This window comes from Planococcus citri, chromosome 2, assembly GCF_950023065.1.
Source record: "Planococcus citri chromosome 2, ihPlaCitr1.1, whole genome shotgun sequence".
Classification (NCBI taxonomy): domain Eukaryota; kingdom Metazoa; phylum Arthropoda; class Insecta; order Hemiptera; family Pseudococcidae; genus Planococcus; species Planococcus citri.
The window spans coordinates 55,275,043-55,299,487 of NC_088678.1; the positions used below are offsets into that span (position 1 = coordinate 55,275,043).

The 24,445-nt window shown below is 35.0% G+C and overlaps 4 protein-coding genes across 6 annotated transcripts; 2 read left to right on the plus strand and 2 right to left on the minus strand.

The window, feature by feature from the left end:
* Positions 1–1,689: 1,689 nt before the first annotated feature.
* Positions 1,690–3,479, plus strand: LOC135834103 (annexin A13-like). Its single transcript, XM_065347940.1, has 8 exons — positions 1,690–1,746; positions 1,873–2,052; positions 2,236–2,491; positions 2,578–2,652; positions 2,710–2,829; positions 2,892–3,056; positions 3,148–3,329; positions 3,414–3,479. The coding sequence occupies exons 1-8, from the start codon at positions 1,690–1,692 to the stop codon at positions 3,477–3,479; spliced, it is 1,101 nt and encodes a 366-aa protein (XP_065204012.1).
* Positions 3,480–4,083: 604 nt separating this feature from the next.
* On the minus strand, positions 4,084–6,032 carry Bub3 (mitotic checkpoint protein Bub3). The gene is made up of 7 exons (XM_065351437.1): positions 5,429–6,032; positions 5,289–5,358; positions 5,056–5,207; positions 4,831–4,986; positions 4,617–4,762; positions 4,408–4,547; positions 4,084–4,331 (listed from the first exon to the last, which is right to left on the minus strand). Exons 1-7 carry the CDS (start codon positions 5,642–5,644, stop codon positions 4,213–4,215), a joined length of 999 nt encoding a protein of 332 aa, XP_065207509.1. The 5' UTR covers positions 5,645–6,032; the 3' UTR covers positions 4,084–4,212.
* Positions 6,033–6,193: 161 nt separating this feature from the next.
* On the plus strand, positions 6,194–19,082 carry LOC135836540 (arp2/3 complex-activating protein rickA-like). 2 transcript variants are annotated; one of them, XM_065351432.1, is made up of 8 exons: positions 6,194–6,557; positions 6,626–6,828; positions 6,909–7,044; positions 7,117–7,252; positions 7,335–8,020; positions 8,106–8,216; positions 8,334–9,070; positions 19,038–19,082. In XM_065351432.1, exons 1-5 carry the CDS (start codon positions 6,470–6,472, stop codon positions 7,870–7,872), a joined length of 1,101 nt encoding a protein of 366 aa, XP_065207504.1. In that variant the 5' UTR covers positions 6,194–6,469; the 3' UTR covers positions 7,873–8,020; positions 8,106–8,216; positions 8,334–9,070; positions 19,038–19,082. The 2 variants fall into 2 exon arrangements, with proteins under 2 accessions (XP_065207504.1, XP_065207505.1); XM_065351433.1 differs by having other exon boundaries at positions 6,195–6,557; positions 7,335–7,791; positions 7,865–8,020; positions 8,106–9,070.
* LOC135836544 (uncharacterized) lies at positions 7,505–19,093 on the minus strand. 2 transcript variants are annotated; one of them, XM_065351439.1, is made up of 8 exons: positions 19,038–19,093; positions 8,910–9,070; positions 8,769–8,823; positions 8,542–8,691; positions 8,300–8,457; positions 8,120–8,225; positions 7,951–8,053; positions 7,505–7,868 (listed from the first exon to the last, which is right to left on the minus strand). In XM_065351439.1, the coding sequence occupies exons 1-7, from the start codon at positions 19,078–19,080 to the stop codon at positions 7,968–7,970; spliced, it is 759 nt and encodes a 252-aa protein (XP_065207511.1). In that variant the 5' UTR covers positions 19,081–19,093; the 3' UTR covers positions 7,505–7,868; positions 7,951–7,967. The 2 variants fall into 2 exon arrangements, with proteins under 2 accessions (XP_065207511.1, XP_065207510.1); XM_065351438.1 differs by lacking the exon at positions 7,505–7,868 and having other exon boundaries at positions 7,889–8,053.
* Between the last annotated feature and the right edge of the window lie 5,352 nt (positions 19,094–24,445).

Below are 24,445 nucleotides of genomic sequence, written 5' to 3' on the forward strand. Positions count from 1 at the left end.
AATTTAAAAAAAAAAAAATGGTGTAACTGCTGCAGGATTCTCAAAAATTATGATAAAAAGGGAGGCATCGAGCACACGGTTAACAAACAGCAGTTTTGGTAGGTATCGTACTTAAAAATTTACACGCTAAATATTCAATTTTCATCAAAACATGATAATATTTCATTATATTTTTCGATAAAGTGCGAGGAAAATTACAGCACGACTGCTCATTATGTGAAATTGTATCTGCGTAATCACCAATATTATGTACTATTTCATCATTGAACCATCCTTTGGTATGAAAACTGCGATTTCAAACAAGCTTGATAACGAACAAAATTCTACATAGGTACATGAAAAAAATCTGCTCGCTGCAGAACATTGCTGATTTACCTACATTTCAGATTTGAACAAAGTTGGACGAACATTTTTTGGAGTGGCCTGTGGAAACTGTAATTTAATATTTTTCTTTTTTTACAAAAAAAAAAAAAAAAAAAAAAAAAGGAAAATTATGATATGAAGAGTGATATTCCAAAACTCGCTTTGTCCATTTTTATCAAAGTTGGGTTTTCAGCAGTACCTGGTAGATGAAGTATTAACTCACATTCCTACATCATCAACCTACCAAAATGAGGTGTTAAGCTCACCTAAATACCCAATTCACTAAAATTTTTAAAAAAAATAATGTTCCAAAACGCGCTTTGTCCATTTTTATTGAAATTTTCTTCAGCAGTATTTAGTGGATGAAGTGTATACCTACACTCCTACATCATAAATCCACCCAAGTAAAGTGCTAAACTCGCCTAAAAAGCCAATTTACCCGTTTAAAGGGAAACTGTTTTTCCTCTTTCCTGAAAAGTTGTGAAAATGGACAAAGCGAGTTTTGGAATATCACTCTTCATATGTAGTAAGATTATTTTCACTAGGTATAAAATAACACTCTCCAGTAAATCGAAGCTCCTGTTAAAATATTTTAAACGAGAAAAAGGAAGAATTTTAAATGAAATTTTCGAAAATAAATTACAATTTATTCAATAGCAAATTAATTAAGTGTTCGAAATAAGGACCAAATCTCGATTTTTACAGTTTTTGAATTTTTTCAAGCAAAAATAAACGGAATATTTTGGGTGCCCAGAAATATCGGGTACCCTTGAAAAAGTTTTCTGCCAAATACTTCGGTTGGTCACAGTGAATGATAACAATGATAGCACATGATTGGTTGTTGGACTGGAGAGATAACATTCCACCAATCATATATGCATCTATTTCACGTTGCCAACCTATATTTTTAATGAAAAACTTTCTTTGTGGTACCCGATATTTCTGGGCACCCTGTATATTAATTTTCATTCAAAAATTCTGTCATTAAAAAGACGTCAAAATTGTAAAAAACGAATATTTTACAATGAGGAATAAAATAGCGAACCATGTACCTACATACATCTATATTATAAATTATAGTATACCCAAGTATACACATTACATACTTACAGACCTTATTTACTATTAATATTCACTAAATAAACGTAGGTAATGGGCACACAAATTTCGTTAATGTTCTCAATTTCAATTCAAATAAAACATAGACTGTATATTATGAGGCAACTGTTGAGCGATATTATGGGCTATCACGAATCACCGATAGGTACTTATAATTGAAAAAAAACAGAGATTTTTTTGTTAGCGTTGAACCTGTGAATGATCAATATGGTTTTCTCATTATTTGTTGCAATTTTACTCATTCGTCAGTTTTTGGTGGTTCGAGTAAGTACCTATTTAACACTCAATAAGCCCATTTCAAATTTCGATATCTACTTACTTAGGTATTTGAAAATACTAAATTCCTAATTCGTGGAAATTACCTATATAATATCTACGTCTTATACGCAGTCGGAATTGATATGCGATCCAACTGTAAAACCAAAACCAGACTTCCACTGCGACGAGGATGCTAAAAAATTATATACTGATGGAAAAGATGACGAAGGAAATGCTAGACTTTTATTCCACAGGTCTTTAGATCAACGCAAAAGTATTCGAGATTACTACGACTCAAAATTCTTCTGGACGGTAAGAATTCGTTCTTCAACTGTGTATAAATATTATGCAAGCTTTTTTCTCTTGAATAGGCCTGGAAAGATTTCAAACTGTGTATAAATATTATGCAAGCTTTTTTCTCTTGAATAGGCCTGGAAAGATTTCATAAAATTTCATGCTTAGATAATTCTTTCAAAATACCTATGATTATAACAGAGAAAACGCAGATGCGGTCGTCATTGTTATTACGATGAAATTTATCCAGCCAATTTAAGTGATGAACTTGGCAGACAATCTCTCTATAATTTGGATAAATTGTACGATATGACTTTCACAAATTTTGAAGACATCTTGACCGGCGTTGTTCACGGCACCATTACTCGAGATTGGAAAGAAGTTGGTGGTATAGAAGAAGTACTTTGTGCTAATGATAACGAAATGAAAAAGCTTTTGAGGGAGTCTTACGAGAAAAGTAAGTATCGATCAAGGTAGCCTAGACTGTAAAATTGATCAATACTCACATTTACGTTTCATTTTAAAAATCATTCTTTTAACCAGATTTTAAAATTAAAATGGAAGAAGATTTTAAGACATTCAACAAGAAGACGCAGCGTATCAGAATGCTATGCTCAAGTATTGTTTGGTCAGTGCGGGATGATTTTAATTCTTTTGTGTGTTTTAATCAAGTAGATATCGAAGTTCCTGAATTCTGTTTTTCATTACAGCCGGATCGTTGTCAAGATAAGAAAATTTCTAAAGAACAAGCTGCAGAAGAAGCAAAAGCTCTTCATGATATTGATATAGAGAACGGTGAGAAAAGAATTACCAATACCAACTTAGATAAGCGAATCAGGCTAATGATATTTTTTTAGAAAAGGAAAAATTCAAGGATAAATTGAAAGAGTTTTTAAACAAGTATTGCGAACCGGATCTCAAACTTATATTCCAAGCTTACCGTAAGGATGATACTCATGGCATCGATACAGATGTAGAGAAAGTATTTGAAGGCGAGGAAAGAAGAGTTTATGACATGATAGGTATGTTTGACAATTGTGTCTTGAAATATGTAATGATAAAACCAGCTAGGAGCATTTACCTGCAATATGCATCTAATCGTAATCTATACAGTGAGATACATCGAAGATACTTGTAAATGCTACGCCGATGAATTACATAAAGCAGTCAAAGGAGGTGGATGTGATTACGACAAAGTGCATAGAATAATTTTAACTCGATCTGAAAGGGACCTGAAGTGTATACTGGACAATTTCCGGAGCCGAAAGGACCAAACCTTCACAGAACGTTTGAAAGTAAATTAATTTACTGGTCCAGGTAAATTATAAACACGCGAATTTTTTATTACATTTTCATACCTATACGTTTTTATTTTATAGGAGGAAACGCCGTTAGAAAAATTATATTTAACGTCCATTCGATATCTTTGCGGAAATCCGGAATGATTTGTACTTATGTTAATTAATTAGTTGTCAGATATATTTTTTAAATAGCTACCTACTAAATTCTACATAATATTTTTCTCGAAGCTCCGCAAACTGATTTGCACAAACTTAAGTTTAACTCGTCACAAGAAACATAACAAGAATGAGCCTTCATAATTTACGAAGATGTTAAAAGAGTTGCATACTCGGTTCGCCGTAAGCAATGGCACATGTGTTGTATTTGCGGCAAACAGATTTGAACGTAACATGAAGTCGGTGATTTCGATTCTGCTTAGATTGTTTTTACAAATATAAGAGGTGTAAAATCAGTAATTAAATTCTGAAGAATTCATACTACATATATTTGAAGTTTTACACGAAACAACTCACCCTAGAGCACATGGCTAATCAACAGTTTTGCTGTATCCACCATTCACACGCTCAATTGTTAAAAATTTCACAAACAAATTTATTGCATCTTGGCTCAAATAAATTCTAAAATCTATTGAACTAGGCACCTATTTGGTTTCTAATATCATAAAGATTTAGGTTTTGATGCTTCATGAGTTTGAAAAAATCGCAATATATTTTGCAAATGTATAATTAATGAGAATTAATCACGCGATTCATCACAAAAAATAAATAATGTATTCAAGATAAACATAACACGATTCATATTTACAGTTACATACCTTTTTTTTCAGCAAATTTATTACGAAAAATGCGTTATCAAACTTGTAAAAATCAAATTATTTTATTTAGGTTTTGTTTCTTGGTCAGTCACGTATCTAATATAAATGCTATCTTCCGGAATTGGATCAGGATGGGTTTCTAATTCGTACATATATGAGCACGCTATTGCTAAAACACCACCTGAAATAACAGAGCAAATACGAATAATCAACAAAAATGGTCGATCGCTTCAATCAACTTCAACTTGAGCACTTACCATCGTTACTAAAGCATAAAGATGCGATCGAGTTACTATAACGGTGAAATTGACACAGTCGTTTTTTATTAAAACCATCCCAAATGTTAACATATCCGTCAGAACCACCAGTGGCGAAAGTATTATACGCTTGATGAAAACTGTTGAAAAAATAGTGTTATTGCGTTCAAATAACATAATTTCGACGCGATTCTTTGATGATTACTTACCTAACGGCATTCACAGGATAAATATATTCGATATTGTTTTCCTTAATACGGTGACATTTAAAAGCGTATTTTTTCTTTTGAATTTCGGGATCAGTGTCCAAATACTCGACTGCTACACGTCCTTCTATACTACTAAGTACGTAACCCTAAACATAAACACGAGTTAATTACCTGTTTTTTGGAATAGAACCAGAGAAATTTATCCTTAACTCACTTGTTTATTAGGAAAACATCGAATACAACGAGTCTGAAACTTCAAACTAGATTCACGCTTTTGAACATAGCCCATGTTTCTTAGATCCCAAATATACACTCTACGGCCGGCAGTTCCTACAACTAGTCGTTCGCCGCATAGACTCATTGTAAATACCTAAACGATAAATATGTCATAAATATTGGTGTTTTTAGAAAAATAATACGGATCATCGCAAATACGTACTTTATCAGGCTGAGGATAAGAACCAACACATCTTGCAGCTCTAGGGTCCCATAATTTTACAGTTGAATCCCAACTGCCGGTAATAATTGAATTAGTCTCGGCAGAATATTCAATCGTCCTGATGGCATTGTCATGAGAGCCGATGAAAGTTTCTGTACGAATCAACATTCACAATTAATGTAAGAAGCATTTCGATTTGTGCTAATTTTATGACTGTAATAAAAGTATAATACCTGAATTAGTGTTTAGGTCATACATTTTCAAAGTATTGTCCAATCCACCACTGAACGAGTGAACAGCATCCTAGAAAAATCAACACATTTAGTATTTCGATTTCAAATGTTTGAAATACATCCGGTTAAATGATACTTACTTGAAAACAAACATCTAATACTGGTCGTTCGTGAGTGTACATCGATCTCAATGTGTTATTTTGAACATCGTATAACCGCACCGAATTATCCCAAGATGAAACTAATAAGAATTGAGACGTTAAAGGTGAAAATTTTACCGATGAAATTGCGTCGGTTGGAGGAGATTTTAGTTGAAATTCTGAACGTGATTCTCCTGACATGTTTGTTACGTGCATGTTTCAATTAACAGTCAATGCCGGTGGAATTGGATGCGGTATTGGCAGTCAAATAATACAAATGAAGAGAAAGTAATTAATTGAAATGAAATATGGAAGATCGAGATACTTAAAGCGATCGTGAAACTAAATATTGATGAGATGAAAACCGAGTAAAATACATTTTTTAAACTTCTGTTACACTTGAAAGTTGCAATTATCAAACATAAACACTAGTCACATGAGTCACATACGCACTTCAAAAAGATGTTTCATGTTGAATAGACTTCGGAAGAAAGTTGAGAATGAATTTAAAAATTGATTAATTAAATGAAATGAAGATCTAACTACGATTCTTCATATTTTTTCGAAGAATTTTTAAAAATTGAAGAAACCGATTTTGTAAACGGAAAAAAAATAATCAATCTTGCCACAGATGCTTATTCGAAAAATTTTATTTTTGCCTACTTGTTTACCTACTAAAATGAGAAATTACGACGCAAACTGTAGTTCGCGCTTAGTTCGCGTCTGAAAAATTCAAAACTTTTCAAAATCCGCATCCGATTTTTTCTTTTGGCAAAACTTTTGGCGGGTATATTGAAAAAGGAGAAAAAGGTAGATAAGAAGATGATGTACATTGGAATTTTTACCACAATAATGAATCGCGATTAAAATTTAAAATGTATAATATGATGAATGAAGCAAACTATAATTGAAAGATATTTCCCTGTTTAGTGAACAATACAATCGACAATTCCGCAAGTTGCATTTATTTTATTGTACCTAATTATATCATCATACTTTCAGACTCAGATTTCGATTGTAAGATTCGTAATTTTCATCATAATGGAAAAAGAAAGTGGGCTCGATGCTCTGAACAAAATAAAAGGAACACGGGACCGCTTCTTAGCGATGCAGAAATTATCTAAAGAAAGTAAGAATAACATTTTTGTGATTCCTATCATTACGTTATCATTCATACTTCACGGATATTTTTTGCAGTTTTTGATGAAACAATAGCTAAAATTAATGAACTGAAACACCACCACGATCAAATCACTTCAAATGCGGATTTACTTCAAAAAAAGAAGAGCGCATTACCGATGTTGGAAGAGAGCAACCGTCTATTAGATAAACGAGTGATAATTTTAGAGAATATTTTACACGACAAGAAGCAGTGTATTGCAGAGCAAGAAACTTTGCTGGTAGGAAAATACGTTTTCTAAATTCATCGTACCTAGGTAAAAAATTTACGAAGTTTGTTTATCGTGATATTATGATGTAGAAAAAAGATCAAGAAGATATTCTTTCTGGAAGATCTTCTCATTGTGACCGCGTTTACGAATACATCAGCAATAATGAAGATCAACATAGCCGGCCTGGTCCATTGATACGCAATGAAAATGATTTCATGTCAAAGGGTAACTAGGTAAAATGTTTGTCTTCGGTTCCTATTACTACGGGAAGTTCATTTCTCGATCAATCTTTCGCAGACTTCGTTGACCTTGCAAAACAGATAGAAAATTGTGAAAATGAATTACGAGTATTGAACGAAAAAGAGTTGAAAACACAATTAGCTCGCAAAGATCTTCAATCTATAGAGAAACTTCAAAAACAAGAAGAACTGCAGTAATTATATTTTCTGAAAACTTTGATACCTAATTTGGTATACCTACTCTAACTATAATCACGTAAAATTTCAATCTTACAGATACCAGCAACTTCTGGATGATAAGAAAGAAACTTTGAAAAATTTAATGCAACAAGTCAAACATTTGAAATTTAATCGAAGAAAATACGAACTGAGCTGTACAATTGAAAACTTATATCAGCAAAATAGTAGTCAGAATGTTCAACCAAGTGGAAATAATCCGAATAGTGAAATCTTGAATTATTTTAATCATTCTACAACTGCTGATAACTCAAAGAGTTCCGAAGTATTGAACAAAATAAAAAAAATGCGAGCAGTGAATACAAGCGAATCGAATACGACACCATCTATGTATCAGGCGATTCGGCGTTTGGGTCCAGATCAAGAAGAATTTAAGGATGCTGCAGTGAAGCGATGCAAGGTTTCTGAAAAACTACCTCCCTCGGTGATTGAGTCTTCTAAATCCAAAATTATACCGTCAGTGGGAGATTCATATAAACTTGGAGAAAGTTCCGATGTAATATTTTTTATTTCTTCGTCGCTACGGGAAAATTTTGTAGAACGTAGTACAATATTCATTTCCTCGACAGATTGCTGAAAATACGAGAAGAAAATTCATTCCAAAGAAACCTTTATTTTCACAGAAGTGAGTTTACACAGGCTCGGAATTATTCACTCGCAAGATTTCTTCCATCAGATTTGTGGTGAAAAAACTTCCACTTGTAATGGAAAACATTTCGAATCAGGTACTTCTTCGCCAACAACCATTGAAACGTCGCCTTAAACATTATAAATTCAATAAAAAATACTTTTTAAAAAAAACTGAATTAGCGTAGAAAAATTACCATGAGGACAAGCGCTGACCGCTACCAATAAATCCATATCCGCGATAAATTCGATATAATCTCCTGGTTTGGCAGGACTTTTCTTGGTGAAATATTGGTGAGTATCCTGTTGAGATTTTTGATAAAATTAGTTCTAATTCAAATGACATCTATAGAATTTAGATCGTGATTTGTACGAACTTTGGTAAATCCTGTGCACATAAATATGTTCCAGACATCATGAACATCATCTTCACTCAAACCGAACCTATCTATTGCCTTAGTCAGCTGCTGATGGCACGAGGTCACACATTTTTCTCCAGTGATCAACTCGCTAGTGTAATTATCACATCGTGTTCCTGTATGATTTTCAAATCAATTTTAATCTGTTTAAACTGAAATGATAATTATAGGTTATGAATTGTCAAGGAAAGCTTACTTACCTATTACATCATGAACTCCAGCCCCATCTTCATCTATACCATATTGCAAAGTATCCGTTACGACAGTTGCTAGGGGATTTAAGTACGGTAAATTACTCCACAATCTGTCGTACGTTGTTAAATGAGCGGAGTGCAGCTGTCTAGTTTTTCCTTTTGAAAAAATAATTTATGTTTATGTAAAATCTATAATTCAAATATTAGATTTTCTGTTTTGATTACCTACATACCCGAGTAAAATCTTTCTTTGCTATTATGTAAATTCCAAAAATTGACGTCTCCTACCTGAAAAGTATCGCCAAACTTGAATTTCTGATCCTGTATTGAATTGGTCCATTTTTTGTGATACCTAGTTATGATAAGTTACTTACTTGCGAACCTTCAGTTACGCTGATTCTACATAATTCGCCTTTTTTCATGGTCCATGCCTCGGCAGTTTTTTTCTGAACAGTGATATTTCTCTTACAAACGCCTTTCAAAGCTGCAGTTTTTTTGGCATCATATTCTGTTCGATTAACAACCGCTGCAGAAGGTTGAAACGGCACCTCCTCCGCCATAATTACGCCAATATAGCTAGAAGTAAAAGTTCAAAGTTAGATTGTGATGTACTTGTTATAACTGGCAACGTTGCTTTATGTATGTATCTTTTCAAAGTAACGGTTTCGTATTGAATATATGTATTATTACCTTTCTGTCATGTCAACGAATATGTTATTATACGCCCTGAGAAAAGATGTCTCGTAGTTTTTATTACAAAATACTTCTTAAATGGTAATAAAATGCTCACAAAGTACCCGGTACACTAGTGGCTCCCATCCGGTGGGCACGATTTTCTTATAAAAAGTGCGATTTATTTCTGTTTTATAAAAAACTATTCTACACGATTGTATCGTCGTAAGTTTCCATTGTTCGAAACCGCGTGTGCAACTTTATTTTCTTATAAAATTCGCGACAATTTATAGAAATGATTACGTAGTTCCTGATCAATTAGAAATAAATGTTACTACTCATTCCAGTAAGTGTAACCTGTTTTTCGTGAAATATTGCGCCGGAAAAACGTCAAAATTCCGCGCAATATTGTATCAGATAAGTCGCTTTCAAGACCAATCACGCCGAATCAATCTCCAATCCTCAAGCTACGGAAACGCGAAGTTCAACGTGTAGAAATAATTAAGAAAAGTGTTCGTAAAACAAAGAATGTTCCAATAGAAATAATCAATCCTAGTGTTGAAGTTTTTGAAGATTTTTATACGAATCAAATCCGAGCATTGTTTGAAAACCTCCCGTTTTCAAACCTAGCCGAGTCAGTACGTGAAAACTTGTCGGAAATGGCTCTGACTGAAGAACAAATAAATACTAAGATCGATGATAAAATCGCCGCAGCTGAAGCTCGAATTAATAATCATGTTACTAAAACGATTACCGATGCGACGAAAGATTTGTTCCAACAAATTTCTACAGCTATGACGACGGCGATAAATAACAGAATGGATGCTGAAATGGCCGAGTTCGAAGTTCCACCTCAGCATATCCAAGTCACGTTACCTAATGAACAGAACTTCATTACCTTATTTCCGAACTCCGGTATAGTCTTCGATGAGCAAAATAAACACCACCCGAATCGTTTCCTTGATCAATTCGAAAACTACATGTCGCAAGTGCAGCTTACCAACGAAATGACTAAAATTATTATGTTTAACACAGCTGTAAAAGTAAACAATGATTCGTGGAGCAGTCGTAGTAAAAATGCGAGAACCTACCAGGATAGCCGAAGAATATTTCTCTCAGTATTCTGGGATGAAGCCTGTCAAAAGGCAGCTCTAGAAGCGTTTAGTAATGAAGCTGCGCCGACCGACTACTCTATTACGAAAGTAATAGAAAGAGTCGAATTATGGTACCCAACGCTGACGAGTATGAAGAAAGTATCACCTAGTGAAGCAATAAGCAGTCTTTACGATAAAATACCACCGGAGTTTCAATATAAAATCTCGAGTGAAGACGTAAACTCTTTCGAACAACTGATTGCCAAATTAAACTCGCTGAAACAGCTGGCTGCCTCAAAAATCTGTAACGTGACCAGCTGGGCTAAACAATTGGAAATCCCTCAGCGAACGACTCACCAGCGAAATGACGATCGCACGTTTCGCGATTATAGTAGCGGTATTATGCAAGACGAGAATGGCAAAACGAGTGATGATCGCGGTGGTTATCGTGGTCGATGGAATAATGGAGAATATCGAGGTGGTTATCGTGGAAGAAGCCGTGGCTATCGAGGTGGCTACCGTGGCGGATATAGAAATTATGACAACTATGATAACAGACCATATGGTGACAAATACGGCGAAGATTCACGTCCATTATCCGAACAACAAACTGGTCAAAATGGTGGCCAAAATGCTACGGAACAACAAGCACAAAATACTACTTCGAATCCTCCGCCAAGCCAATCTCTATTTCAACGACAGCCTCAAGCAAATGCTTCAACATCCGGTAATTCGTTTGCTAATGGTCTATTTGGCAGTCAAACCGGAGCTGCTCAACAGAATTCTTTAAACTAAGTCCTGACTCGTATTCCCGTCCAAGAATAAACCTATGTAAACTAGAAATAAAAAATTGTAAAATAAATTATTTTGGTGATAACATCGCTCAATTATTACTTGGTAACGGGAGTATACGTATGCCAACCTTGGCAAATATTTTTATGACGCTGAAAAATTTTAATCTATCCAATCAAAAGCTGGTAATTTCATTCGGAGAAGGAGAGTTAAACGATGATCGAATTCCGTTAAACTATATCGCATATTGGGTTCAAAAAATCTGTAACCAAATAAAATATCAAAAACCCTCATCAACCTTGGTTCTGTTTCCGATTCTGCATCCGGCGACCAATAAAAAACCTCGTGGTCATATTCGGAGATATTTACGTATTCTATCTATTTACAAGAAAAATATCTATCGTATGAAAAACACCAGGCTAATCACTGAACTATCGAAGCATTTTATCGTAACAACTGGGCATCGAATGAGAACAAATAGATCTGGAGTTATTAATGTTATAAAAGGGAAATTCTTCTATAGTAATAAATTACATGATTTCTTACCTAGAGATGATAACAGTAAAATATTACGATGCCAGTTCGAAGAAATATTGCAGAAATACAATATGATCCAGTCTGAACCTGAAAAGGAAAAATCATCGATAGAAATAAATAAACTACCTACTATGTCAATACCCGAAGAAGAAGAAATCGTACCTGAATCCGTAGCGCGAATTACTCTCAAAAAATCGCCAATTCGTGTAAAATCACCGCCAATATTACGTAGAAAAGTATTCTCGCCATCAAAGAAAAAACTTTCACCAATAAGAAAACCAAAAATTATCCAAACATGCGAAAACAACGACGAAAAAATCGAAATCTGCGAACCAATCACTGAGCAGCATCCGAACGGTGAACCTGAGATAGAAAAACACGAACATATTAACGTTAACTGCATTATAAATCATAATAATGCCGACGATAGCATCTCATCGGAGGAATCGCTTGACTCTTCGGCATCAATGAAAACAGTAGCCACTTGCAACTCACCAGCTAATCTGAGTATCGAAGATGAAATGGAGTTGACATACGATCTATATAATGTTCACTCCAACCAACAGCTAGTACTCTATCAACATCCTGCAGAAGAACAAGCATTAACTATCGAAGAAATTACTGATGAAGTTATAGAAATTAATAAAATAAAAACAATCGAAGCGAATGAACAACCTAAACATCCGCAAAATACAAGTGCTATTCCGTTGAAAATTGAGACTGAAGACTGCGTCGTTTTACTTGATTCCGGTGCTGACGCAAACGTCATTGATCAGGGCACACTTTTCATGCTGCATAGAAATCATCCAAATCACGTTGCTTTCGAACCTGCAAAACAAATTGCCATTGTTAAAGTAGCCAATGGTAACGAAGAAGAATGCCTTGACCTTATGGGCGTCGTACAGTTTAAATTTAAAGACTATAAAATCAACGTAAAATTCCATGTAATGAGAAACCTACCAGGCAAAATTCTTATCGGTCGCCATGCTATGAAAGACAACAATATAGATACTGAGTTTGGTCCAATGAGAGCAAAATGTGAACGTGGTGGCGTGATAGAATACATTGATTTCGTAATTCTAGATAAGTACATCAACATCCGTAAAATTCATATACGTTTAATCGATAAAATAATTAAACCAATCGAACCTGCGAAAGATACCGGTGAAATTCTTCGTAAAAAGCTCCTACGAAATGATAGAAATATTCAGCTATCAAACGAACAACAACAAATCGCTTTCCAACGTTTAAATCCGCACTCTCGTATATTTCGTGACGAAATTGGTCGTTACAATGGTGATCCAGTGGTATTCAAGTTCAACGTTGATAAAGTCCCCAACTTTAATGGTAGAAATTATATCCCAAGCGTTCATATGCGCGAAAAAGTGAAAGCTGAAATGCACCGGTTAATTATTAACGATATTATCAGACCATCGAATACAACTCACGTTAATAATACTATAATACGTACCAAATCCAACGGCTCGCTTCGTATCTGTCTAGATCCAGAAGAACTGAACAAATATCTAATTCCAAACTACAATGAACCACCAAATTCGGAACGTTTGGTTCATGATGGTAAAAAGAAAGTCTATCGATCAACGGGCGATTTTAGCTCTGGATTCTGGCAAGATCCACTCGACGAAAACTCGAAAAAGTACACCGGATTTAAGATGGACGGTGAAATCTGGGAATGGAATGTAGATCCATTTGGTACTGTCGTCGCTATGGGCGAATTCATTGATCGCAGACGAAGAATGTTTTACGGCCTTCCAGTGAAAATGTTCGTTGATGAATTCTTGATTGAAACTGAGACATTCGAGGAGCACGTCCAACTGCTCGAAGAAGTATTTCGGCGAATCAACGAGGCGAATATGACGCTAAACCCGAGCAAAACTAAACTATTTCAGAAAAACGTCGATTTCCTTGGCCACGTTATCGGAGAAGACTCGGTGAAAAAACAAGATCAAAAAATGGAAAAATTACTACGTTTTAGAAATAAATTCTTCAATAAACGCCAAAACAGAGTTATTCTACCAACCGTCACAAATATCAAACAATTCACCGGTCTGACAAACTTATATAGAAAATTCATCGAAAATTATCAGACAATATTAGAGCCAATCACGAAACTTACCAAGAAAGATGTTCCATTTGTATGGGGAAAAGAACAGTCCGATGCGTTCGATCAACTTTATGAAGCTTATCAGCAAAAGTTCGAGTTAAAAATGCCAGATAACGAAGAACCATTCTACATAGAAATTAGCGTCGAACCATCCACTGTGAATGCAGTCTTGTATCAAATACTCGAAGGAGAAAAGCATGTTGTTATGTTCGTGTCATCAGCGCTGAAATCACACGAAAAAAATTATTCCATCATCGAAAAACGAGTATTTGCGCTCGTTAATGCGTTAAAAAAGAACAGAATGTGGCTCATCGGTAGAGAAATTCATGTTCCAATCAGTTTAAAAACAGCAGTATCAAAAATAAAAGACGCATCTGAATTCCATGTTAAAGCAGCCGGCTGGTATCTTTGGACGAAACACCTCAACATCCAATATACTATATCTAAACCTGACCATAAATTATTCAACTCACCTCCGTTAGAATTGATCAGGACCGAAGAAATAATGGATATTTTAGAAATAAGAGTCCAAATAAAACAGGATCTCGAACAAGCGCTTTTTCATCTATCAACATGGCAAAATGATGATCCAAAATTAAAAGCTATTATTAACACATTAAACGGTCAAATTGCAGATAAAATCAAGTTTAGAGGAAAGAAAGCTGTAGCAAAATACGTTGAAAATATCAAAGAGAAATATACAACTGATTACGGCATACTATATCGGACAACTGGAGAATATCCATTACCTTATCTTCCAAGTGCGCTGCTGAGAGAAACTGTTGAATATTTGCACGAATGGTACGGTCATCTCGGGAAAAATAAATTGATTGACATCTTTAATAGAACTTATTACCATCCGTCGGCTGAGAAACATATTGCTTTTATCGTGAGTGTCTGTATTGTCTGCAAACAAAACAAAGTTTACGGATTAAAAAAATATCCGGAGTTTGCTAAAGTTACAGCAAATGATATCGGAGAAAATGTTAGTGTGGATCTTTATGGTCAATTGCCAAATCCACTGGGTCTTCCTCGTGCTATCGTCGTCGCTAAAGATGTATTTAGCAAGAAAGTATATCTAATGGCGCTTAAAGATACGAAAACAGAATCGGTCTTACCTATTCTAACACGAATCAACGATGATATGCGAGCCCATGGTCACAAATTGAAGCGAATCACGACTGACAACGGACCACAGTTTATATCGAATCAGTGGAAAGACGAGTGTAAGCGATTGAAGGTGGAATGTACATACGTATCGCCGTATAATCCTCAGTCATCTACGGTGGAAAGAAGCATGCGTGAAATTGGCACTCAATTGAGAATCTATTTAAATGAAAATAGTAACAGTGAAGACTATACTCACGAAAACTGGCATTATTACGTTTCAGCAGTAGAAAAAAATCTCAATATGGCTCCTTCGGATTATGGTCTTAGTCCATTTGAAATATGGGGCATTCCACAGGATGCACCGAAGCCGGAAATTATAGAAACATTTCGTCATGACATCAATAAACTATTAAAAAAAGCAATAGAAAAAATCAGTACCTACGAGAAAAAATATACTACATTCGATAATCTACCAGATATTATGCACGATGGCGAGTTGTATATTGATAAAAGTGGATTTCTATGGGCAGCTACTGATGGGGCATGTAAAGCCAACGGAAGCGACGATGCTATCGCTGGAATTGGCGTTTGTTTTAAACCAACCAGCCGATATAATATTTCTCAACGATTAAATAAGCAAAAACCCACGAATAATTTGGCCGAACTCTACGCGATAAAAGAGACCATATTAGCTGTGTTATGGAAAACCGATCACCGAAAATTAAAGATCTTGACTGATTCGTTATACGCCAAACAAACTATCGATAAAACACTCGAGTACGAGCTAAATGAATGGAAAAATGCATCAAGGAAATTAGTGGCTCATAAAGACCTTCTTTTACAAATAAAAGAACTAAAAAGCAGAATGCGTTATGTAGAAATAATTCATACAAAAGGTCATAAATATGACTTTACGAACGTAGTAGCGGATAAATTAGCGAAGCAAGCTGTCTATGGCGATGATCGCGAAGAAATCTTGAACTTACCTCAGGAAACTAAGCGTGAAAAAATCCATAAACTCATTCGATTGAAACAGCTAGAACTATGGATCATTCAAGAACAAAAATTCAACGAGAACGACGATCCAGAGAAGAGACTCCAAGAAGGAGATCTAGTAATGATTTCTACTCATCTACATAGTAACGCTGACAGATTTTTAGCCGGTAAATTCTATCCGAAACGCATTGGACCATTTATAGTAGAAGAACAAGTTGATGTCAATTGCTATCTAGTTAGAAATTACAAAACAGAAGAAAACGACGATATAAAATTTGTTAACTTACGCCAAACGACTATTTATGCGAAAAAAGAACAGGTTCAACTGCTCGAAGATAACGTCAAATATACCTCACCATTTGATAAAAGAACTTTTCAGCAGCGGATAGACGATCGGAGAAAACTCGAATTGGTACAGCAGGATGCGGAGTCTGAAAGCGATTATCTCGGTTGGAATGATGAGCAGACAAATCCATCTAAACTGAAACAATTAAAAAATATTATCCAAACGAAGAAAAAGAGAGGTCGTCCACCGAAAGAAAAACCAACGAAAAATGTACTTACTATCAACATGATTGTTTCTAATACGCCGATACCGATCGAAAACAGCTACACTCAAGAATTAATGCGAATCGAAAAAGAAATTGGCGAAGACGAATTATTCAAAAAGGCCACCGAAGTTAGAAAAATTAAACACGAGCAAAATATTTCAAATTCAATCCGCCAACTTCTGAGAAACAAGCTACACGAAGAAATGTCCAAGGAAGACTACCATCGAGTAGTCAGAGGTTGGAATTAACCAAAACGTCACTCATCCGAAAGTAACTGCCTAAAACGCAAAAACATCAAAAAGCCAAAAATCATCTGATAAGAAAAAGATAAAATCACCGATTCTAGAATTCTAAAGGAAGTGCGTCGTAAATTCATTCTCTCGTTAATGTGTTTGATGTGTTTAATGGCTATTCTCTAGTAATTTCATTACGTGCGTTCTCTATTCGATAAAAGCTGATTGATGTAATAATTGCAAATTCAGTTCTATGAGTGTCGATCTGCGTTGCTTTACGGTGGTGTTTTAGAAATAAATTACTACTTTATTCATTACGATGCGTCCCGTTTCATCAATCTCTCGAGTGGCAGACGGTCGAATAGTTCGGAGCTACCGGTATCACGATGACCGTAACTCCTACAGCGAGCGGTCAATCAACGACCTGAAGACCAAACTGAGACAAAAATCCGATATAATCGGAGAATTAAAAGAACAAAATAAATCCGCCAACCGGAGAGCGGAAGATCTACAAAAACGCATCGACGAACTGGAGAAGAAAACAAAAAACCTTCAGTCCAACAGAGTTCCTCTATCTGAATACCGAAACGAAAAGATTATTGCCAACCTGTCGGAGCAAGTTCGTCTTTTAGAAATAAAAATACGTGACCGAGACTACACTATCCGATGTCTCAAAGAGGAGAATATAGAGTCGTCCAACATAATCGATATGGAACGGGATGAACGGAAGCAATACCAAAGGATGCTGCAAGAAGAAAAAGATCGTCAGAATGAAGAAACTGAACGAGTTCGACGTCAATTACAGGAATCCCGAAAGCGAAATCTAGATTTAATACGGCAGCAGACTTGTCTTCAAAACGAGAGAGATGAATCGGTGCAACAGTCAACGGTGTTATCGAGGCAGTTACGACGCATCTCCAAATATCTTACCGGTAAATACCACTCAGAATATATCGTCACAGGGCTGTTATCAATCAAACAAATGAACGACAAACTGTATGCCCATTTTAACAATAGCAGGATGCTCGGTGATAGTTTTGTTGCGTATCTAATTCGTGATGCCCTTATGGAGAATGGCGAAAAATGTATTCTAGAAATGGTCGAAGGAGTTAATATTCGCTATAATATGAAACACTTCCGTGAATACTTAGAAATAAACAACAGAACAGACAGGACATGTACGACTAGCTTCGGTTGGCTTGATATTCAAGACGGTAGAATGACCGACGATAACCTGAAAAAAGAAATCTACGCGATCCTGAGAAAACTGAAATCGAAATACGAAATCGTCCGACTTATTTTACTTCCGCATATCGAAAACGTCTTAAAGATCCAATACGCACAGCCATATGAGTTTCAGTCGATCGTTCAACGGAATGACGAACGGCTAACCTTCTTTAATACTACGCTGATCAATGCAGCGCGAGATATATCAGACGAGACCTGCTCAATCATCATACGAGACATCGAAAACATCGATCAAAACTTCGTTGGGTATAAGTTCTACGTAAAACCCAATTCAACAAAAATATTCTTCCATAATGAATATACAAATGCAACTCGACTGAAGCTAATAGATGAACCAAGGGCTCTTCTTGACGATTAATTCGGTCATCGGTGACTCTCCTCTCTCAAAATATGGTATCTTTATTATTGTGTTACTTACGAATTCACACAGCTATATCGAAGTCTTCAGCTGTGGTTTTCTTTTATTATGTGTTCTTTCATCTTTTTATAGTTATTATTTCTATTACTATCGTTGTTTTGTTTCTCTTTATTAATCATAAGTTCGACTGAACGAAATTGTTTTTGTGTTCTACAAGTGATATGTTGTTTCTTACTATTATTTTTTTTTATTTTTCTAATGTGATACCTCTAGGATAATCGAGGCAAACTACCTTAATTATTGTTCAGTATTTTGTTATTGTTTTTTTTTTGCGACTCGACGTATTATAAAAAGAGTTGTATGAATAGAAATCAAGACTACTTCTTATAAGTTAATTTGTGATATTTTTTTTTACTTATTTTTCTATTCGAGTGTTTTTTACTAGTCGAGTCGGGGCAGGGGGTGTCTGTGGAACTGTCCCTCTTCTCGTGCCTCGCGCCGAGACAGTTGGGGCAGTGAAACGGCACCTCCTCCGCCATAATTACGCCAATATAGCTAGAAGTAAAAGTTCAAAGTTAGATTGTGATGTACTTGTTATAACTGGCAACGTTGCTTTATGTATGTATCTTTTCAAAGTAACGGTTTCGTATTGAATATATGTATTATTACCTTTCTGTCATGTCAACGAATATGTTATTATACGCCCTGAGAAAAGATGTCTCGTAGTTTTTATTACAAAATACTTCTTAAATGGTAATAAAATGCTCACAAAGTACCCGGTACAAGGTGAATTATAGCATATTCTCACAGGACGTTCTGTGGAACTCATTTTTCTCCTTGAAAAAAATCTAAAAAGCACGAAAATATTATTAAACCTTTTAATACGTGTTAATATGTTATCCAGATGATTAAAAAACCGTATCGTAATTAGCTGAGTTACATTTTTTACTTACTTTATACTTACTTTATTCGATTCTTGATAGGTAGGACTGGTAGGTAAATATGTACCTACCTACATATGCGTTGGTGTTGGTTTCTAGTTTCAATTTGAAATAATTGTGGTGAGTTTTTCGCAATGTTCGTCGAATTAAGCACGAATTTCGGACGACTGTTTCAATGTTTCAAAAAAGATAAACGATAAACCCATTGAAATATTTTTGTCTACAATATTTTGCACACGAAAAATCGAGAGTGAACAATTCGTGGCACTATGCATGATTGAATCACGCTATTTACAAAAATAAATAACAAATATGGCTTATCTTTTGAAGCAATTTTTTGTAAGACAACAATTAGTACCAGTTTATTTTAACAATTGTTTCATTTATTAAAATCGAGACGATAACTATGTAATCCATGGTAGGAAACGATGAAGTGTAGACGATAATGGAGGGAGCATTTCAAGAGCATCAGCGTGGACATGGTTTTAATTTCAATTCATCGTAACCTCGATTTGAAGTGAGAAAGGGGAATAATAGGTACTTACATAAATTATGCAATACCTATGTGTATTTACTTACCTAAGTGTGAAATGTATAAAAATTTATGATTTTTCATAATTTCCATAATATTTAACTACAAGTTCAATTTCGTTCGATGCAAAGCTCTAGCTGTGAAACTATGGCTTCATTCTTTTTGAGTTACTCGTAATTTAAATTTTTGTCAACTGTATCGATTCGATTATATTGCTAAACTACCCAAAACCAAGTAAATTACTGGAAAACTTCTATTTTTAATTTTAGGAAAAATATTCAGATCAGAAAGGTTTTCAATTTTCGTGTGAAATTTTTCTCATTTTCTGCCGCAGTGCTGACTGTAGGAAACATATTAACAATTAACGAACAATTAATAACGTTTATTATAAAAAAAATAACAAGGAATATAATTATTACATCTTAACGCTTCGAATATCATAATGTAATACCTGGCAGTGGTGGTTCGGTGTCAGCGTTTATAGCGTGCTAGGCTTGTGTACCACTGTATTTGCTCAGTCGGAGAAGCGTATAATAAACCAATACTTGGCTCAGAGAGTCCAAGTTTTTACCATATAATTCGATGAAACTCGATAAATAATTTACTCTCAGGGTTACGTGGGAGATGATATGTATTGTCATTAAATATAACAGAGATGTGAATAAATACACAGCATCTTTTTATCTTCGAAAGAATTTCCTTATTTTAATAGGTATTTTATACAATATAATTTAATTCGTAGGTATTTCGGAGAAATCTTTATTCTTTTCTTTTTATTTCGATGAGATAAAAAATTCGTTGAAATAAGATGAATCGAACGCATACAACGTATAAAGAAAGCTATACAACTTGAGCTAATTTGGCTGCTGTGCCACCGAGTATATATACACTCGGCGACACAGCTCATCTGCGAGTAGCAGTTTTGGCGTAGTTTAGCCAACCGAGTCGGAGCACCGTACGTCACCACTTCATTGCCCCGTCGAAGCACAGCGTGGTAACACTGTAAGTCGACCAGTGACAACTCCATGGTGAGTACGGTGCCCCTCGGACGAAGCCCAAAAAATTCCAGCTAGCTGGGTTTTTTCGGCCTCGTTCGACTGGCTGCACTGCCACCTACATGATCTAAATATTTACTTTTTGACACAGGGACGCTTCTGTGCCTTCGACTCATCTTGTTTCATTAAAAATCAATTAAAAACTCTTAATTCTAATTTAAAACTCAGCTAAAACTAATTAAAATATAACAATGGTGTATAGAATCTTGATTAAAACCTGTTAAAACTTTTCTTAAAATTACTAAACACACGTAGTGTTATCACCTTAATTGGGAGAAGCCCATTTTCAATCAATCACTTGCCCGTTTATAAATAAAAGAAGACATTTCCGGTATAAAACTAATTACAAGGTAAGAGTATAGTGTCGAACAGTTGCGTCGAACACTTATTAATTAACGCTTAGCTAATTATTTCGTATTTACATTTCAGGATGTTTGAACGCCAGCGGAGAAAGTTTGATCGCCATTTTTATTTCGATGATTCACGGATAACAGATTTTCAATTTGGATGTTTTTAGCCCACGGTTCTTTTTCGATGTAAGTTTTTATTGATTATTAAAATTTAAAATTTCGACGAAATTTATTTGTTCATTTCTTGTTCGTAGATACGATGATGTATCAACTTTATCATACCGCAGTTTGACTAGAATACTGATTTGTTTTGCCCCAAGGCGTTTGGATATGATGAACACCGATGGAAAAAGTGAGCTTCGTTTTTGAATATTAATTAGTATTCATAGTATTAATTTCAATGTTGTACGTAGGATACCGATGAATTTCCACGTTGATTTACGATGGACGTATTTAGTTTCGAGATCCTTTGCTACGATGATAGCTGTTTTCCAAAATGAATTTGGTGAAACGTTCAATGGAATTCATCGCCTTAACTAGGTAATTTTGGTTTTGGTAATTTAGCTTGTTTTCCGAATTTTCAATTTTATTTTTTCCGTAGTACGAGAATATTTTTTCGCTGAAGGCGATGTTGGAATAAATTTACACGTACGACGACGCTAAATGATTACCATAGAATGATACATGAGTTAGAACGATGACTTTACTTTGGTTGAGAGCGGTACTATCCTGGAAGCTGGATACTTCGATGACAGGTAATTATATTTCACCGACGTACCTTCGTCGCCTTTTTCTCATTGTTTGTCTTTTACGTAGCATCGGATTTGTGGAATATTCGTTCGGTGACCGGTGACACATCTTGTTTTGGCTAGCTGAAGATTAAACTTGGTATTATTCGGCGTTGGATTTTCTCGCTGGACGTTCTGTTTTGTACGTATCTGTGACTTTTACAATTTGCATTACTTTTTTCATCGTATTATTTTTTATCTTGTCGTAGTGTTTTCCCTATTTGTTCGTTGTTCCTTTTTGCCCTGACTTTTGAGAATTTGAATTTTTTATACTGTTTAATTTTGATCGAACATTTGACCTCTCTTGTTATCGGATTCTGCTGACGTAATTTGAAAATGTGGTGTGATTTTCTATCCGGTATTTCTTTTAAAATTTCTGTAATTTTAATTCAATCTTTTTTTTATTTTTTACAGATGATTTCGGTTTCAAATGTTCGATTTGTGTTCGAGGTGATTGTATTTGTTCGATGGAGTTTGAATTTTTTGAATCCTGCGCTTTTTTTTAAACAGGTATGCTATTTTTCTGAATTCGTAGAACTTTTCATTTTAATTTTTCAAATTTATTTTTTAAAAAAATTTTGTTTCTGTTTCCTATTAGGTAAGACTGATGAATTTTTCGTTGATTTCTGGTGATGGTGTATTGTAAGATGAAGACACGCTTGGATTTTTTACGTGAATTTACGAATACCGAATTTGTTCTTATTTTTCACCGACGTTGCCACTACTTGCATTGCCTTCAATGGAAGGAATCTACCGAAGACATGACGGCTGATGGAATTTGCCATTTTGATTTCTCGATTAATGTGGCCTTTGAATTCGGTGCTTATCTTCGTATGTGTTGACGATTTTTTATCGAGTCGACAAATTTATCGACTCGATAACACTCATTTTTTCACATTATCGAGGGTCGATAAATCGTCGACTATCAACTCGATAATCGACAATCGAATGATCGGTGACTCTTTCTTTTGGCTGTTTTCTCGTGATTTCGCGATTGATGTGGTTTTCGACGAATTGCTTTTTGGAGACAAAATTTGATGGGTCGGAGGTGTAGGGAATTTTTCAAAATTTCTTGAAATTTCGGAGAACTAAATTCTGGTATAAACCAATTTGACGACGACGATAAATTAATTAAAAATCGATTTCGATCGATAAAAATTTCGAAAAAATATTTTTAGACCTAATTTTTCACTGTGATCTCGATTCTTTCGTTGGTTTTTCAAAATTTTCGTTGGTTTATTAGTTCTAATTGTTTTCGCGTTGTTTTCGATGTTATTTTTATACAATTGAATAGAAAATTCGTTGGTATTCTTCCATAGTCAATTCTTGCTGTTCGAATCTTTTCAGCAAATCGGCGGTTGGTTTTTCCGACGATGTTAATACCTCGAACGCTATGTCCGATAATTTCTGTTCTCCAATTTTATCAGCGACCTGTTGAAATTGGTATCTTTTATCGTCTGATTTTATATGTAAAGCGATGCACACCATTTGAACATTTTTTGACACTTTTTTCTTCCTGTTTTCTTTCAAAATTTTAGCTTTTTCTTGCTGTCTCTGCTTCCTGACCAATTTTCTTGACTCCCTCAACCTATTTAGTTGGTCTTGGAGCCATTCATCGTTCTGTTTGGTAGGTAGTTTTTTTGTAAATTTACCAGTTTTTAAAAATTCTTGTCTCTGTTTTAACTCTTGATTTTCCAATTCGCTGTATCTTTCGCTTATCTCTTTCAGCCTCCTTTCTTCGTTTTCTAGCATTTTGTATACTGCTTCTTCGTCTCCTTTTCTCTTTTTCTCGTCTAGAATTGCCTTTTGGGCTGTAATACGTTCGTGGAATGGTCGATCATCCCATGGGGATTTATACCTAGCTTCGTCTTGCAAAATTCTTAGCTGGTCTTTAGATAGGTAGGGTGTCATTTGCCTAATGTTTGAGATAGGCTTATCATCCGAATTCAAATTTTTGTAGTCTGCTAGTCGGTAGCAGTTGGTCTCAATTTGCTTCGTTATTATATATGGACCTTTTCTTTTTGGAAATAATTTTTTATTTAAATATTTTGGTCCAGATGATTGATTGTGATTTTGCAGCATGACTAGGTCCCCAATTTGGACTCTTTTTTCTGGATCATCATTTTTGTTAAATTCTTTTTCGTCGTGGACAATTTTTTCAAAATTTTTTAATCGAATAAATTTGTTAATTTTTTCCATTTTTTCCTCAGGCTCTTCAACTAATATATCGACCAATTCATCGTCGTACACAGCTGCCTTGGCCAGTCTGTCAGCTAGTAGGTTGGCATAATCGTAGCCATGCCCCTCAACATACTTGATATTTATTTCCTCGAATTCTTTCTTAAGAGAATGGATTATTTGGAGCAGTTCTTTGTTGGCTATTTCTTTTCCAGCCACTTTCCAGTTTTTTTCTTTATATTTCTTGACTCTGCTTATCGTTTCGATGGCATACTTAGAGTCTGTATATATTTCCAGTCGACGATACTTAGTTTTTGACAAAATTAAATCCATTGTTTTTTGAATTGCTA

Coding starts and splice junctions, on each gene's coding strand:
- LOC135836544 (XM_065351439.1), bottom strand. CDS start 19,080: ATGAGTTCCACAGAACGTCCTGTGAGAATATGCTATAATTCAC. Junction 8,458..8,541: donor TGGAGTTCATGATGTAATAG/GTAAGTAAGCTT, acceptor AAAATCATACAG/GAACACGATGTGATAATTAC. Junction 8,226..8,299: donor TGTGCACAGGATTTACCAAA/GTTCGTACAAAT, acceptor AAATCTCAACAG/GATACTCACCAATATTTCAC.
- LOC135834103 (XM_065347940.1), top strand. CDS start 1,690: ATGGTTTTCTCATTATTTGTTGCAATTTTACTCATTCGTCAGTTTTTG. Junction 2,492..2,577: donor GAGGGAGTCTTACGAGAAAA/GTAAGTATCGAT, acceptor TCTTTTAACCAG/ATTTTAAAATTAAAATGGAA. Junction 2,653..2,709: donor TATCAGAATGCTATGCTCAA/GTATTGTTTGGT, acceptor TTAATCAAGTAG/ATATCGAAGTTCCTGAATTC.
- LOC135836540 (XM_065351432.1), top strand. CDS start 6,470: ATGGAAAAAGAAAGTGGGCTCGATGCTCTGAACAAAATAAAAGGAACA. Junction 6,558..6,625: donor GCAGAAATTATCTAAAGAAA/GTAAGAATAACA, acceptor TATTTTTTGCAG/TTTTTGATGAAACAATAGCT. Junction 7,045..7,116: donor AAATGATTTCATGTCAAAGG/GTAACTAGGTAA, acceptor AATCTTTCGCAG/ACTTCGTTGACCTTGCAAAA.
- Bub3 (XM_065351437.1), bottom strand. CDS start 5,644: ATGCACGTAACAAACATGTCAGGAGAATCACGTTCAGAATTTCAACTA. Junction 5,359..5,428: donor TATTAGATGTTTGTTTTCAA/GTAAGTATCATT, acceptor TGATTTTTCTAG/GATGCTGTTCACTCGTTCAG. Junction 4,548..4,616: donor TATCCTGTGAATGCCGTTAG/GTAAGTAATCAT, acceptor TTTTTTCAACAG/TTTTCATCAAGCGTATAATA.